General features: G+C 31.5%; 2 protein-coding genes across 5 annotated transcripts in view; one reads left to right on the plus strand and one right to left on the minus strand.

The window, feature by feature from the left end:
* Positions 1–17,108, plus strand: part of LOC124352662 — a 146,068-nt gene extending 128,960 nt beyond the window's left edge. Inside the window, exon 2 of the mRNA XM_046802229.1 lies at positions 12,928–17,108. Coding sequence (XP_046658185.1) covers positions 12,929–15,433 — 2,505 coding nt within the window. The 5' untranslated portion in view covers position 12,928 and the 3' untranslated portion in view covers positions 15,434–17,108. The remainder of the gene's footprint in view (positions 1–12,927) is intronic.
* The window catches only part of LOC124352664 (COMM domain-containing protein 4), a 228,756-nt gene that overhangs the window by 206,540 nt on the left and 3,587 nt on the right, over positions 1–18,629 (minus strand). For all 4 annotated transcript variants that reach the window (XM_046802233.1, XM_046802235.1, XM_046802231.1 and 1 more), the window contains exon 2: positions 11,893–11,928. The gene's annotated coding sequence lies outside the window, so the exon portion shown is untranslated. The remainder of the gene's footprint in view (positions 1–11,892; positions 11,929–18,629) is intronic.

The raw sequence follows: 18,629 nt of genomic DNA on the forward strand, positions 1-18,629 counted from the left end.
CTAATTATGCGGGACTAGAGAAAAAGGAAACGGATCTAACCCATTTTTGGCAGAAGATGGAGAAAGTATCTTTTGTCCAGCATAACTGTTGTTAATATCTTCCAGCACGTACACTAGATGACCTTTCTTTAAATATAACCAACTAAGTTAACATAAAAGTCATACTAGATTTATTACGAGTATAAAACCATATACTAAAGACAAAAACAGTGAAATTCCGTGTTAAAATGTCGTACATAAATTTAGCAACCATGTGTTCTTGTGTTGTGACACCAACCCAACAAAACGGAATTCACCACAGTATTTACGTACATGTCTAATGCTGTATAACAGCATGACATGAAGAAAATCAAATTTAAAGGTTGTACACATTGAAAAACCTTGTAAGATTTACATTTAACAGAAAACAGTGAATGTATGAGTGTTGCTGTGGTGTCGTAGTTATATAATCTACGAAAGCGTATGCTTCCTGTGTGCATGAGGAGTCATCATTTGCATAAAAAATTAAATACATTTCAATTTAAAGAGAAAACAAATAATGACAACTTTCGCCAGTTCTCATTTCCACCGGGGTCTCTATCGTTTTCATTAATTCAAATGAAAATGTATAAATAAAATATTTTTCAAATCCCCAGTGTTTTTGATGTTCAAAAAATGGTCGACATCATGGAAACAATTAATTTTTTAATTAGGTCTTGTTCTGTTATTTGGACAAATCGTTAACTTTGGTTTAAAACTTATATGATTTTTATTTAAAAATTCAAATCGAAACTTTACGTTAAATGAATCATATTGATATTAAAAAATGAAATAAATATTTTTTTTTTTTATGGTCGCTTTGAAAGTTAAAAAAATAACGTATCGTTTATTTTAAGAATAATTTTGCAAGAGTGAGTTTGTAACTTTAATGAAAAATTCAACAGTATCCTTTGTTTCAATAGATTAAAAAGTAAAAGACTACTTCGGTCTCGTGTCTCAAGTTCTTTGGTTAATCCCCACAAGGCTTCTCCGAGAAAGTTACATGATCTTCTTCTAGTGATCTTTAACTATGTCACACGTTAAAATATAAGACTGTTTTCATTTTTTTGCACATTTATTTAGTGCGATTTTCTCGTTCCCTTCATGGTTATCCATAAGACCAATATAAAAAAATGGAGCGACATGCACAATCATTGAACTCGGTGTTGCCTATATAGAAATGAAGCTTCTTTAAAATTATCCAATCTTTATGTCAGTTTGTTTTCAATGTATCGTGCAAGCAGACAGATAAATATAAATACAATTCTTCAAGCCTCTTCGCTAACGCTCAGCCAATTTCATATCTCAACTTCGTAAGGAACGTATCGCGCTACGTTTTATGTAAATGTTCAATATAACATCGGCACATAATGTATGCGCGTATGGTAGCTGTGATATGTTTCAGTGTGTAGTCCGTAAGTGCAGTATGAATGTTATTGCACCACTTAAAAGTATTGTAACCTTTGTTCAAAGTTAAGTACAGTTGCAGCCTATCGCCCGATATTTACCATTCTGAAGCTTTTAACATTGCTAAAATTCTCTCCTTTTCACTCTCAAAACAACGAGTACATTTCATTCGCCGATTCTATCCAAATAATTCTACAGGTTAGGAATAAAATACGAAAATTCTTAATGAACCAGATAAGACTTCTTTATATAGGGCATTTAAATAAAAAATGTACCCCTAGAGTGCGATAAAAATTTGTTTCATCAGTTTGAAATAAGAAAAGTCTTACTTATCTGCTCGAATAAAATATTTTATGACAATTAAAGTAAAGTACAGATGTCTTATTTTACCAAATGAAGTTACGTGTAAGAAGCCCTATCTAAAACTTTACCTGGGGATCAACGGCTTAAAAGTGATTTCCGGACCACCACCAATGCCGGACTGCCGGGCTGCTTGCAAGGACAGGATCGCTCAGCGGTCACCCATCCAAGCAGCAGCCACACTCGACGTTGCTTGATCTGGTTATCTTACGATCACCGCTGTACTCGTTACACTGCGCCATTGGCACAGTGTTAAAATAGTGTAAATTAGTGTTACGTTGTTGTAGAAAATAAGTTAATGTCAGCTTGAACAATTAAACATTTTTAGATTTAATTTACTCGTATATCTAAGGAACGCCGATACAAATATAACATACGATATGGAGAAAATTACCAAGCTCTGATTTTATAACTAAGAAGAGCTGTTAAACAGGCAATACATATTTTAAAATCTAGACCATTGGTATTAGTATAGATTGGAAATATGAATGAACATATAAAAATATATAGTTATACAATAGTAATAACATTTTAAAGTAGGTACACCACAAGCTTTAAAATAAATCATAATTATAATTTTATTTAATGAATACGAGTATAGTCAGTATAAATTGGATTACAAACAAAGATTCTTAGACACAGAACATTATTCATCTAATAAAACTGCAATGGCCTGAAGCATTGCCTCCTTCAAAAAACCCACTTCAATTATACTGAAGTTTCTCTCTGTTTCATAATTGCGAATTCATTACGTACGTTTTAAAACTGTCTCGGTACAAATGCATACATTAATTACCGGTATATTTTAATGACACCACCTCTAAACATTTGTAAAATTAAAATCTTGTGATATTTTGATCTCAATTTTGAGAACCATCTTCATTTCCAAATGTATTCAGTTGCAAATGTACAGAGTAACTGACAAACTAAATCTGGTCATGTATTTCAAGTCAATCATGTAACAAGTGCGACACAGTCCTGGAACATTAGCGTTGTAATGTCAATGACGTTAACTGATTTACTGACTGTTGTTAATGTTGGTCTCTTCCTTTCATTCTCCAATACTCGAATAATTGGAAATAAAATTGTTCAGAAACGTGTTTGAACTTAGAAGTAGAGTGTTTTTATTTCCTAAAAGTAGAATAAATATTTACACGTAATTCATTTTACATAAAAAAAGAATTAACGTTACAATTCAGTTGTCTTGTTGCCAGGTTTATTGTAGGCTACATAAACACTACTTAAGAATAAATTCAAATTTAATCTATCAACATTACACAATGACAGTTTAATAGATTTAAAACAAAATGACAAAATGTATTAATGCTATCAATGCAAGATGATACTAACAATAAAAATGTGTTCTTTCTTCATTGATCATAAAAAAGTTAAGGAGGAATAGCGAACGTACTACAAATTAACGTGTTAGTAGATTGCTCGTGACAAACTTGGCAAAAACTGGGTTTTTATTTGACTCACAAATAACGATTATGACCCTCCACTGATGTGGATTATGACTCAACGACTCCTTTTTTGAAGGTAAAAGTGTTTTGTCAGAACATTTGCAAAACCGAATTTTCTTTTATGTATTGTCTTTTCCCTTTTTGATATACAGTAAACTTTCGGTAATCCGGCACGGCCAGGACGCATACATCAAATATGACGGAATATTGGATATATATCAGAGACATATTAAATAAACAAACAATTGCAGTATAACACGTTTTTATTATTCACATATAACCTTTAGGTAGTCCTCGTTATAGGTGGATCCATAAGAGCTATTGTATTTAAACGGTATATTTACAGTGCGTAGTCTAAGCATCACAATTGAACGGAACCAGAGCCGCAGCTAGAGGGTGGCTGGAGGGGCCGTTTGCCCCGGGCGACAAAATTGTAGGGGCGGCAAAACTATTGAAGGTTGAGTCGTTGCGTTACAGCTACTGTTTACGCAAAATTTAGTCAGTCTCGGCGTGAATCGCCATTGATCACGTTAAATGGAGCTCTTAAAATTATTATCTAGAACTTGTAATTTTATAAATCACAATTTAAAACTTTAGTTTTCCAGATTTCATTTAACAAGGTTTTGTTAATTTAGCACGGCTGTACCTGCACATTTTTGAAGATACAACCCGTCAGACTATCGTGGCAACACCGTCCTGTGCAATAAAAATAAGACAACAAAATCCCTTTTTAAGTTAAACACTGCTATTTTATCCTGTCAAGATGAGTTTCTAAAGTTATACTACTGTCTTCAGATTCATAAAAATTGTTCCTACGTAATTGGAATTGTAAAATATCAACATGTTGATGTTTCGAGAAATGTTATGTTATACTTATTTTAAATTAAAGAATAAAATTTAAAACAATAATATGGATTTAATTCTTCTAGTTACTTGAAACTTGTAACACTAATTATAAATATATTTGAAATATTTTAAAACTTGACATAACATTAACATTTTTGTTTCGTTTCTTTAGACGAGAAGCTGAGAATTCTCTCATTCCAACTAGTCCCAAAAGGTTATTTGCGCTTGCTTCCTTAGTGACAAGATATTCACGAAGAGGGTAAGTGGAGGCTAGCTCTGTACTAGCTTTCCAGGTAAAGCGGTCAGAGATAGCAAGCCCTTATGTGCAGGCTGGTAAATGCCTTTAACACTTTGAGATCCTGACCAACTCCCAACAGTCATCCTTCGCAGTAGATTAGACCTGTCGATCTTCTCTTGCTCCCCAGTATCTCGACATTTATGGTTAATAATATGCCGCTCTTGAATATCCATAGAATTTTCCTTATTTAAATGACACATAGGTTTTGCTGTACCCAGTGGATTCAGGCTGAGCGTTAGTGAAGGCTATCACTCAAGAGGCTGAAAAATTCCTCTCTATCTGTCTGCCTCTCTGTCTATCTGTCAATCTATCCGCACGATATCTTGAAAACGAACTGACCCATACACTTGAATTTTTGTATGAAGTTTCATTTTAATATTGACAAATCTGAGTTCGACGATGGTGTCTGTCAGTTCATAAGATTTGGCTGAGGTTTGGGGAATATTTGTACATTGGTATTACGGGCAACCATAATGGCAATGAGAAAATACCAAAATAAATAAATTTGTAAACAAACTGTGTAAAATCATATGAAATTTTAATATAAGTTACATTTTTATTAATAGAGTAGAAAGAAAATATAGTAGACTGGAGTTAATGTCAAAAATCGGTGATAATATTTCATTTCAACGCACTCTTGCATTGTACGAGGAATACCCTCACTAGCTTATCGGAATTATTATTATTATTTGAACACTGCTATAAAATCTGTCTTGCTAAAATAAATTTGAATGTATCATGTGGTAAGTTATCTTGATAAATATTTTATATCTAGACTTCGAATTTGGCATGACACTTCATTTCTATACAGACAAGAATGAGTTCTATGATGTGCCAGACCTATCACGGGATTTGTCTAAGTGTATTGACGCCTATGACTCATTAGACTGACACAACTTTTCTTTTGTCTGCAGAGACATTTCTTTTCTGTACGACTGTATTTTTAAAAGAAAGAAATTTTAATTGTTATTTTTGTGTTTTATAATGCAAGAGACCTTATATAAACACGTCAGCCTGGCATATCTTTGTCCAGAGAGTTACGGGACACCCTGTATATTATATATTTGTTGACATTGTGATCAATTACAAACATATGAGGGATGCCTTCAAATTGAAAAGGCATTCTTTTTTAATTCGGCATATTCAAACTAAACTAACGTATGTTTGAATTACCCTTCGTGTTTTCTCAAAACGATTATACTGTATTTAAGTCTACAAATGCGTGTTTCTTCCGAGGATTAGGTTAACATATGTAGGAGGGTATTTTGCTTGTATTTTGTTGTACTTGTTTTTGTTTATTGGGTCCAATTAACATATTATTTTGATTATTTCAAAAACATACAATGTTTAGATGCCATAATTTTTGTTCTTTCCAAAGAAATACCTCAAATTCAGATGTATAGCTATTCTATAACGTTTATTATTCATAAATCTAAAAATTACCAAAGTTCTATTTCTCTATCATACTCCGTTATATCACCCAATGTCTGAACCCTTTTCTATATAATCTAAATGTAGTTTTCTAATTGTAACACCCGCAATTGTTAAACTTAATAACGGTTTAGTAATAAGACGTTACGCACTAAGAGGACTGCAGCGCATAACTTATTAGCATACATTATTGTTAGATTCGTTGGCATCACACGATTTACCCCAAATCGGGTTATTTTAGTACAATAGTCTATACTTCTTCATGACTGCCGATGCATTAAAAACAAATAGTGAGGAAAGTATATAAAACCCACGTTAATAGGATAGGCTTAAAAGTGGATTCTAAAAACTCCCCAGGGCCTCTAGATTATTTACCAATGACTAAAAAAAATTTTTTAAATTAGCCAATGTTTTAATTATTGATATTATATTTCTACGGATAATTCGTCCATGTCAGATAATAAACTGCTTTTATGTGTTAAAAAATGAAGTTTAAAATTAGGCTTTGACAAAAACATTGAAACATACAACACCTTTCACAACAAATTAATTGTTGTATGTCTCTAGACTTATTTGTGTACTTTGGTACCATATAATGTAACGCTAAGAAACAGTTAAGTGCGGGTGGATAAGTCGCAACGTTTTCTCTCGCATTTGATGTCAATCTATCTTACTCACTTCTTCAACAGCTACAGAAATTACTAAACATACTCGTAGAACTTCAACTTCTGCAGTTGGATTGAGGTTTTTACGTAACTCTCGAGGAGACATGGAGGGGATACGTACCCAATAATTACAAAAATGTCTTTATTGATTTAAAAAATTACAGCCTCTCTAAATTATGTCTACATCTTTTGTCAACGGTACAAAGATCAATTTTAACAATTAAAGCAAATTATGAAATAATCAAATACTGATATTTATATATTCAATAAAAAACCTACAATACAACATTATTTACGATGGAATATACACTAATAACTGTTACCAGTAATTGTGATTAGCGGTAAATAAACATAAAATAATTTTAATGATGAGACCAGCCATCCCAATAATAAAAACATGTATCCATAGTGTCAGCAATACAAAGCAACCTAGTACAGATTACATTTCTTGGTAATGGTATAACAGTTAAAATTAAAACTAACCTTTTATAACATAAATCAAACATGTTTGTAGTATTAGCACAATTATTATGTATAAAAGAAAATTTTCTAACTGTAATATATTTTACAAAAAAATCAAAGTTATAAAGAAACAGATTTAACAGTGAGTATTGAAATATAATAATGCATAAGAAAACATTAGTGCATAAATAAGAACAGTAAGTGACTTAAATTGTATTCAAACGTACCATCTAGAAACTGCACATTATTTAGATTGAAAAGCCAAGACTTCAATTTCAAAAAAATAGATGGTGTTACATTGTTTGATATTCAAAGGCAGTTCATTAAAGTATTTCGGACCAATATAAGGAAATTATTTTTTTAATTTTATTTACTTAGGGAAGCTTAAATAATCTCAAATTGTTACTCCTGCTATTATGTAAAATATTACTGGTATCTAGAATACCACTTTCACTGTAAAAGTTTCATTACTTAAAAACAAATAGTCCTTCCAGCTCACATGGAAGAAGTAGGTCAATTGTGTGATAAATGAAATATTATTAATTTACTCTCATGGGATTTACATGTAATATCTCAAAAACCATTCAAGATACAAAACATTTTATATTGAAAAGCTTAGGAAATTTTATAAGCATTTCAGAGCAGCTTTTTCTCTAGGTTCATAACATTTGGAATTGTCAAATATTTTAAAGTTTAAACGGTCATCATATTGAAACGAAACAAAAACATTTTCTCTAAAACTAGCTGAGCTAAAGAATGCAAATTTGGCACATAGGATATAATAATAAAAAATCCATTATAGTTATAAAAACAATTCAGTATCAGTATACTGGATTTTTGTTATTTGAGTTAAAAAATGGTCAACAGACACCATTTTATTAAAGAAAATAACACAATTTTCTTTTAAAATTGGTCTCTTATCTATTCAACCATATCTATAAACTAACATGCCAAATTTGGTTTCTTTAGCTTAACTAGTTTTGGAGATAATAATTTTTGGATAAAAATACAAAATTGGAAGCTAGCAGCTAAACGAGACATTTCTCGACCTATGCATATATGACATTTTTCTTTTAAATTATAAGTACTATCACCCACAGTAGTTTATGACAGCCTTTGTGATTACCCTGCATATATAATTTATATATATATATATAAGATATTATATATATAATATATATATACATATATAATATATATATATATATATATATATTATATATATATATATAAGAAACATTACTATCAATCCCAATTTGTACATTGAAAAATTGTAATAGGTTGTTTATTCTTCAGGCTTGCCATCTCACTGATGATATTAGAAGTATTGAGAGTCGTACGTGCACCAGAGCGAGGGTGAGACTTGTGGTGGGACTGTAGGGGTGACTAGCAGTGGTGCTTGTGGCGTGCATGAAGTCAGACAGTATGTTAGAGTGATTGAATGCATTTTTATTCTTGTTATTTTCTTTTTTGAATTTAATTTGTTAGTAAATTAGGCAGTTGCGTTTACATTTTATTATAAAGTATATTTATGTTAAAATATTACACTATTAATATTCAATTATTGTTAATTTTGTTTATTTATATGAGATTAAGTGGTAGAGAAGGACAGACATCCCTAACTCCGCTCTTTAATGAAGGCATTTTTCATTTTATTTCATTTAGAATTCTTGTCTCGATTAAAGCATGGTAAATAATTTGTAATATAGAAGAATTGCTAAATGATCTAAAAAACATAATTTCATAATACTCTTTTTAAGGAATTATTTAAAACAGAAATATTATGCTATTGCAAGAAGAGTTATGAAATGTTAGAGGCAGTGAAAAATTAAAACTTGTATTATTTATGAATTGTTTTGGTTTGATTAACATTCATTTTGTGTAATATACACCATAAACAGACTAGTTTTCCTCATTAGTTATTTGCGCCAATATTTCATTAATGTCCTTCCTAGAATAAAACTAAGCAATACAGTCAATAAATGCAATCACTTGACCCTTCAATGGTAATTTAAGCAAGTCATTCATACAAATTTAAAACAGAGTTGCTGATAAAACAGATCTTTATCCAGACATAAATTATGTTCAATAATATTTTACAATGCATCGTTTTAGCTGTTGTCAATTTTTTATATTTGACCTTATCATAACACAAATAAAGGTGGTTGTTTTGACGTGTCACACTCTTCTCAGTAACAGTCTAACCAACAAATTGAGCCTCTAGTTGATTACCAAGGCTAACCAGACATGAGATCTGGTTGAGTGCCATTATACTTTAGGTGCACAAATTAGTAAGACGTATGAAATATTGCAGTGATGTATGGTTTAGTCAGCATATGTATTTATAGCATAAAATGCACAATGCCCATGCAATAGAGCAGCTGTCTTGAGGTTGTCCTCAACCTCAAAAAAGGGATAAATCTTCTTTATTTAAATTTGCTGTGGGCTTCCACAAGATTTCATCCTGCCAACCGTCACATTTCCAAAAACCTAGAAGTGGGATTCAACTAACCAACAGCTATTAAAATATCCATCATATAATACTTATCTCCATCCCTTGCATAAAATAAAGCTGCAAATATATATCTAGGGTATTATTTGGCCTGTGAGCTCACTTGCATAGAAAATAATTTTGTTTCCTGACTTTTTGTGATTTATCTCACATTAGACCTATAATTAAAAAAAATCTCTAATATCGCTAAGTGAGGCTTTACCATGATTTCAGTGGTAAAGTTTCTGAAAGTTCACCACTTTAAAAAATGTTTAATATGGTGTACACTATCCCAATTATTTTGGGATTTCCAAAATCTATATTAAATTATATCACTACCAACAGAACTGGTGGTAACTTCATTCGTTACGAAATTTACTTCATCATCATTCAGGTTTTACATGACTGAACACGAATGCATGTTTAATATTTAATTGTTTGTTTATCTTGTCAATGAATTGCAATTCAATATTGGTTTCAATATCAGGATGAAGAAACTCTAAATGAGGCTAATTCTGGTATTTATCACAAAATAAAGGATTGGTTGGCGCAACTGTTATGGCGAGCTCACTTTCCAGCTTTTTTTAAACGTGTACATTGAAGTTAGTTCCACAATGCATATCCTTCTTTACTTAAACATACATGTTGCACTCACCACTACATGAACAGGACAGGCATATAATTTTAATTTTGTTTTTAGAAAAAACAAAAAAAATCAATTTAATGACGAAAATGATTTACTAGTATATCAATTTTGCAATTTTAGTATTTATTAAATATAATTTTTTTAAAGACACAGAATACAATAAAAGGGAAGTCAAATATCTAAAGATAACAAATGTATTCAGTTCCCCAAATAGTACTAAAAGATGAAACATAGCTTTACTTAATTAATCTTGACGGAATTTTATATAGTTTTATTAGTTTGAAAAACATAGAGTATAATATATCTAACTGACTTCATGTTAGTTGAGGTTAAAATATTTTATATCATATACAACACATGTATAAAATAAGAGATTAAGCCATGCGAACCAATTTGATTTTTAACACTATTAACTTATTATTAAATACTAAACAAAGTATAATACATGTTATTTATTACACTCTTAAAATGTAAACATGTGCAGAACATGAATAGACACCAACTCAAATATGATTTTTATATGTACAAGCTATAAAGCTGACTGGTTGGAATACTAATCAGAATTGTGACTTCCCTTGATACATTACATCCCACACCGGACTAAACAATATAATAAATTCCCAGTATTTATCAGAGCCATTCCAAGCTTTATAGGATATATGTTTTACTGTTAATAAACTTTTCAGTGAAAGTAATATCTGTTGGTTGGAATACCACCAGTTTTTTATAAACAAATTGTACAATTTATGAATATTCATTGTCAATAATTTGGATGAGTAAGATGACAACAAATGTCATAACACAAGAAGATATGTAGTAGCTAGCTTTCTACCTCTACTCCTTTTTTTCAACCTTTCCGGAATTTATATGCTATCTGAATTTAGTAAACACCTTCAAATACTTTCTTGGTATAAAATGTATGCTTGCTGGTATAAAATTCTTACAAGAAAATTAATTCAGTCCACTTAATGTTATTTGATGTTTACACACAAGTATACATATTTACAGTGCTGCAAAGTCAGCAATATAATGTGTAAAATGTAAGCAATTATAGGAAAAAAAGCTTAAGTTACAAAAGGTATTGTTTATCCCATAGTAGCCATACATTTCTTTACTACCTCTGAACTAATGGTCCTTTCCTTAGAGAATTCTCTTAATGCCACTTCAAATCATTTATTTAAGTTATTAAGCTTTTTATTTATTTGCTATTAAGCTTTTTTTCAGGCGTATTTTTGTACTTTAATAATGATAATTTGAAATTATTTTCCAAAGATAAGACAAAAGCTGTGCCCCATTTTTGGAGCTGTGCTCCATTTTTGGACCTTATCTTTTAAAACTCAATCAAACACTTTTTAAATTTTGAAAATGTAATTGCTTTCAATAAAAAAAACTTAATTACTTTTAACAATCTCTTGCACAAATAAATTACTTTCTCTTCAGAAGTTCTTGGAACACAAGGACTAGTATTTGATTTTCCAATATTAGCAACAGTAATAGAACATTTGGAATTTAAATCAAAAGTTCACCATACATTATATGATTTTTACAACATAGTACTCATTGCAACAATTAAAAATCGTAAAATTATTGCCAACTTCAAGAGGTAATTTGATTTTCCAAGAAAGCTGATTTAACAGATACTGTTGTCTAATAATACAGGTAATATGACAGAACTTTCCCTTATTATTCTAGCAATTTATAAAGTACAATTACACTTATTTTCTGTAAATAATTACACTTATTGCTAAGTATTTAATCATACAAAGTATCTGAACAAATTCATCTTGTGAATTATAACTACTTACGTGGATGAGAGGAGATTCAGTCTGTCTGACAAGAGGCTGTAACAGAAAGACAATCATGATATAAAAACGTTATCTGAGTTGTCAAATAGCACAGTTCCCAAACACTCATTTCTCTTGATTGCTAGAATAATGTTTCTACTAGAACTTCTTGTACGATTCTGCTGCTCATCTTGGACTTCAATTTATGTAGATCATGTGACTACCAATATTACTTTCAGTGATCGATGCAGGATGAAATTACAATCTTTGCAATTTTATTTTATCTCTTTATTAGACACAGGAAAGGAATTTAACCACAAGAAAGTATCTAACTGACCAACCATTCATATACAGTGACATACCACCAAAGGGTGTATATCTCCTATTATGTAGGGACATTGAAATAACCCAATTTCCACTCACTTCAATAGGCTCAGAAACTTATGGGCTTCAAAAAGAATTTTATTCAAAACATCAATAACATAATAACAATGGTTTTTGTGTCAGGAATATTTTATGTTCTAACGCCAAGTGGTGAAACCCGTACATTTAAATTGCCTTAAAATAAACATTGAAAAAGCGAGACCACTGGGATAGTGGGTAAAATCCGAAGGTATCCTTTTATTATGACCAAAAATAAATTTGCAATAAAAACTGAGGAATTATTATTTTGTTACAATACTATTTTAATTCCCTTTACATAAAACAGTGACAAAAATTGATAATCTTGAAAATATTCATAATTGACAAAAATGTTATATCTCTATTATAAGCACCAGTAGTTAGTCATGCGGATTCTCATATACCTTGTATAGTTCAAGAACAAGCAAGAACCAATTTCTTACATGTTCATGTTCAGGGTATGTTCAGATATGTATTAATAAGAAGTAATTATTTTTAGTCATCAATAATTGGCATATCAGATATGTGTTAATAAGAAGTAATTATTTTTAGTCATCAGTGATTGGCATATCAAGAATGTTCTGAAATAAGTTCTAGGTCATTTTGCATACCGTAAAAAATAACTTAAATAAAGCTTAGTTAAATATGTTTCAGAATGCGAGCTTGGTGGTGGTTTCTCCTCACTGCCCAGTTAGTACGAGGTGATCCAGAAAGTTTCCATGACTTCACAGAGAGTGATGTCAACCAGGAAACCACAGAGGAGAGGGGAACTGAAAAAGAAAGTCCTATTCAAGATCCAGGTTTGATTTTTACAAGAAGAAAAAGAAGTTCTGAAGATGAAGAACGAGAAAAGAGACAACCAAAATTCCACTCATGGGGCGGTAAGAGGTACGGAGATGAAGAGGAAGACAATGAAGATAGTTTTGAATTTACGAGCTTAAACAAGCAAGATTTAAATAACGAAAACTCATTTGAATACGTACCATTGTATGTTCCATTCAATCTAACTAGTCTTAAAACAAATTTCAAACATAACAACTTGGATGGGCAATACATAAAACGTAGTTTCGCATTTACAAGCTGGGGAGGTAAACGAGACCCAGAGGTAGTTAATGAGTTGGAAAAGAGACCAGAGTTCTCAGTTTTAAAACAAAGTTCGTTTGGACCAAGTACATCAGAGTTAAATGCCAAACGTTATCCAGCATTTAATAGTTGGGCTGGCAAAAGGGCTGCTGCTTTCAACAGTTGGGGAGGAAAGAGAGCTGCTGCTTTCAACAGTTGGGGAGGAAAGAGAGCTGCTGCTTTCAATAGTTGGGGAGGAAAGAGAGCTGCTGCTTTCAATAGTTGGGGTGGGAAAAGAGATGCTGCTTTCAACAGTTGGGGAGGAAAAAGAATGCCTGCTTTTAACAGTTGGGGTGGAAAGAGAGCTGCTGCTTTCAACAGCTGGGGAGGAAAAAGAATTCCTGCTTTTAACAGTTGGGGTGGAAAGAGAGCTGCTGCTTTCAATAGTTGGGGAGGGAAAAGAGCTGCTGCTTTCAACAGCTGGGGAGGAAAGAGGGCACAAGACTTGGAAACATGGCAAAGAGAAAATCAGGACCACATAAGCAACTTTGACAACAGTGCTAAAAATAATCAATTCTATGATTTGGTTTCTTCAAATCATGTTAGGAACTATGATACTGAATCTGACATAAATGATTTATTATCTCATGCTGATGTTGAAGGCAACAAACAAACAAAACAGCTTTCAAACGAACAATCAAATGGCACAGAGGAAACAGAATTGAATATTAAAAACGTGGATGAAAAAAGAACTGCTCCATTAAATAGTTGGGCTAGCAATCGTGATGCTACTTTTAATAGTTGGGGAGGCAAAAGAGGAGCAGCTTTCAATAGCTGGGGAGGCAAGAGGACAGCTGCATTCAATAGCTGGGGAGGCAAGAGGGCAGCTGCATTCAATAGCTGGGGAGGCAAGAGGGCAGCTGCATTCAATAGCTGGGGAGGCAAAAGGAAAGCTGCATTTAATAGCTGGGGAGGCAAGAGGGCAGCTGCAGCATTCAATAGCTGGGGAGGCAAGAGGGCAGCTGCAGCATTCAATAGCTGGGGAGGCAAGAGAGCAGCTGCATTCAATAGTTGGGGAGGCAAGAGAGCAGCTCCATTCAATAGCTGGGGAGGAAAGAGGGCAGTTTCTTTTAATAGCTGGGGTGGCAAAAGAGATGAATCCATGAATCCCCCAGGTGAAAACCCTATGTTTTTGGGCTTAGAAATGGAAAATAATGGTTCAGATATAAACAATGAATTGGATAAAAATGTATATGGAAACCCTCAGTTTCAAACACCTTTTTTAGATCAAACTAGTACATTAAAACAAATTCTAGATGGTGTTGTTAAACAAGGAGAAGAATCATTTAAAATAAAAGAGAATGATGAGCAAAATATAAATACTGCTGAAGGAGGTTCTGACAATCACGATTATGACCTAGACTCAACTGTTAAATATGATAACACATTTTCAGATAATGGTTACAGTGATGGCAATGATGATAGTGAATCAGTTCCCAATAAACGAGGAGAAAATGACCTTTTTAAAATACAGCAACGATACCCAGGATTTTCAAGTTGGGCAGGAAAAAGGGATCTTCAGAATGAGATTAAAGAAAAGAGAGCCAGTCCAGCTTTTTCTAGTTGGGCTGGAAAAAGGAGTCCTTTGTTCTCTGCTTGGTATGGAAGTAAAATACCAATCGTACAAGTATCAAATGGAAAGCGGCGGCCAGCATTTTCAAGTTGGGGAGGAAAAAGGAGTGAAAACTATCAAATGAATGAAAAGGACACTTCAGATTGTTCTTTGTCAGATATAAATGAAGGGAAAATATGTCCAGGAGTGACTGAAGCTGATTTAGAGAGTTTAGGTGAAAATCATGTCCAATCATCTGAAGGAAAAAACTTCAAGAGGAAAAAGAGAGAAGTTGACTGCAGCACTGAAAGTTCAACCATATATAGTGCAAGCTCGTGTAGAGACAAAAGGTCAAACGGAAATGTAAAGAAAAACAAGGTAATTTCAAGAATGCTATTACAGGGTGGACTCACATGGCCATTGACGATGAAAACATTCCCTCGGAGCGTAGACTTCTATGCTTGGGGAGGGAAAAGATCTTTATAACAACTATCCCATTATCAAGTGATCATGGTTTTTGTATATATAAGACTTACATATTTTTATCACCTTGAGAACTACAAAGCATAATTTATTTTTTAATAAAAAAAACAAATTGTAGATAAACTTATCCTTTACACAGGTGGGAACATTTAAGCGATTTTGATCCCAGGATTTCATTAATTACCTAACCCTTTTCCTTATATAAATTAACAAACTATTCAGATAAGGTAAAAGTCTTGATTTAAATTGACAAAAGTTTGATAAGTGCTATTATTTAAAAAAATAAAATGTACTAATAACTGTCTCATGTGTATTAATCACACAATATAATATTGGTGAAAACCGATTTATGTATGAGATTAATAAACTGTAGTTGATATTTAGGTCCATTGATTGAGATTTTGTTCAAAAATTTCACATGGAAAGCCTAAAATTGTCTAATTAAAATATTTACATATTACATACTATAATGTTTGGTATTTATTAAAACTGTTACTATACGTCACAGTTTACAAAAAAACATTGAACAAACAATTACAATTTAACTATAACAATATAATTGCAAAATAAAATGTTCTATATCTTGTATAACTTAGCGACTATTTGTACCTAACTTTATTGCTAAAAATAATCTACATATGACTTAATTAAAATATTTAATTACATTACAGTACAAGCAAAATCATAAAAACACTATCATTTTCAAAAACATGTAAGTCTGGGTATGAAAGATTCACTAACTTGAGCTAACAGTTTCCCCTGTGCCTAACATCAAAGTATTTATTTCCCATAGCATACTGCAAATATATAAACATTTAATAGAGCTTTTTTTGAAGTTCAGAGCCTCCTGGAGTCAGATATTGGTTATCAATGTTCACTATAAATATAATTTATTACTTTTTACTTTAGCTACTTATTTATGCCTTTAAAGTTAATTGCTTTGTATCACAGCCATTATGAAATTAAACGTAATTATTTTTATACAGGAAAATCATTATATATCTAAATTGCCTTATATATTAGTGATACTGACAAGGCATTTTTTCTACATAGTTATAATTTAGTCACAGTTGTAAAACCAAACTATTCTATTATATCTGTAAAATATTAATAAAAGTTAATTTTAGAATAAAGATTGTGTAATGTATGTGAAAAAGCTGATATTTTAAAATTTATTACATAGTACTTTAAATGAATTATGATGTATACTTGGAAGTTTTAATGAAGAATTAAATTGTGTAATTATAGTTTTCATTTAAACAATTATAACATGAATCAATTCTCATGTGTTTTTAATAGAATCTATTAAATAAACACATTTTAGATTTAAATATGATTAGATTCTGTTATTTTAGCAATGTTTTATTGTAGTATTTTAACTACTACGATAACATCTCGAATTTGTAACAATGAGAACTAAAACTGTGCTCCAGTATAACTTTAAGAAGACTTCTATTAAACAGGATATAATTGAGATATTGAGATAATTGAATGCTCAAGAAAGAGAGGTTGTTTGATCCTAAAAATAAGTTGCCTTTTAGATGTCTTTGATTATTCCTTAAGACTTCCTGTGTGACGTTAATATAATTGTATATTAAGTTTATGTTATGTTTGCCTTGTTACTTGCTACATGACTGTATTTCTGTCACATAAACGAATAAATACTGTAGCAAATCAATTCGATGTTGTTTTTACTCCATTGTCTCTTAAATTATCTTATCTCTTATTATTATTGTTTTTATTAAATTATCACTGTAACTTACTTCTTATTAATTTAAAGAAGTCGATAGCCAATTTTATATGTATCCTGGGAAGGAATTCAATATTAGAGAACTGAAAACATTATTAGCTAACCTTAGGAACCATATCTATTAAATTAAAAAATATAACAATAATTTCTTTATACTTTTGGACTGCTAACTAATCCGACATACCAACAATGAATCATTTGCTTCAGGATTTTTGAAAAAGCAATACAATACAATTTTTTCTTAGGTATTTATTAGGTTTCAGAATAGGTTGTTATCTATGTTTCATACCCCTAAGTGATAACGGTGGTCCACACCAAAATTAGCAGTATCCAATGTATAAAGATGCATGACTTGCACTCGGCTTGCTGGTAGATGACAACCAGTGTGAGTGTATGCTTGCTGAAGCAATATTGAACTGTAAAGCAAAACAAATTCGTATAGCATGAGTTTGCGGATGACGTCGAAAGTAAGGCTCAATCATCCCATTGGAGGCATCCTGGATTTCCAAGACCAAAAAAAGCTCGATAAGTATGCTCCCACTTCATTGTTAGTTTGTGAATTTTTTATCAAAAGCAGTTCTGTAACAATGCCCCAGCAACCATATTCTCCAGATATGGCTCCATGTGACTTTTTTATTTCCAAAAATAAAGAGAGCCTTAAAGGGTGACTTTTAAAAGCACAGATGACCTTAAAAGTGTATCGCTGAAAGAGCTAAAGGCTATCCCAAAGTCGAGTTGGAGAAGTATTTTGAGGATTGGAAGAAGCACTGGCACAAGTACATAATATCTAATGAGGGCTATTTTGAAGATGGCAACATTAATGTAAATGAATAAATAAATATTTTTTCAAAAAAATTAAATTCCTGTATGTTTTAAACATCCCTCACATAACCTCACTTATCATATGAGATTGTTACATGGCAATGTTGAAATAGCTAGTAATATAAACTGTTGTAAAAAAAAGTGCTTATGAATTATGGAAAAACTCCAGGATCTAATGTGTGTTTAAAGAGTTAGAACTTCTAATCTTGCCTTATTTATGTATTTTAGAAACAAATACAATTCACAAATTTCATAAGTTTTCATTTTTGAACAACTCTTTTGATTACGATTCAAATAATTATTCAAAGGATACTCCTAGTAGAACGAAAATAATGCACCATTATAGAATATATAGACACCACTTTAAAGGTTAAAATCAATTTTTAAAACTTTTACTTAATAGACAGACAAGAAAACAAGGTAATAAAAATGTTATAAAAAGTAGGTAATTTTGGTCCATGTTGGAAAAAAGATTAAATAAAAATGTTTAACAAATGCCACCATTTAAAAATTATAGGTTGAGACCAGCAAACATATTCAAATACTTTAGACATTCTATCCTGTATATGTGATCCCATTAGAAATCACAGCAATTGGATTAGTTGGATTTGGGTTCTAGGAACCATG

Source organism: Homalodisca vitripennis, chromosome 1, assembly GCF_021130785.1.
Source record: "Homalodisca vitripennis isolate AUS2020 chromosome 1, UT_GWSS_2.1, whole genome shotgun sequence".
NCBI lineage: Eukaryota > Metazoa > Arthropoda > Insecta > Hemiptera > Cicadellidae > Homalodisca > Homalodisca vitripennis.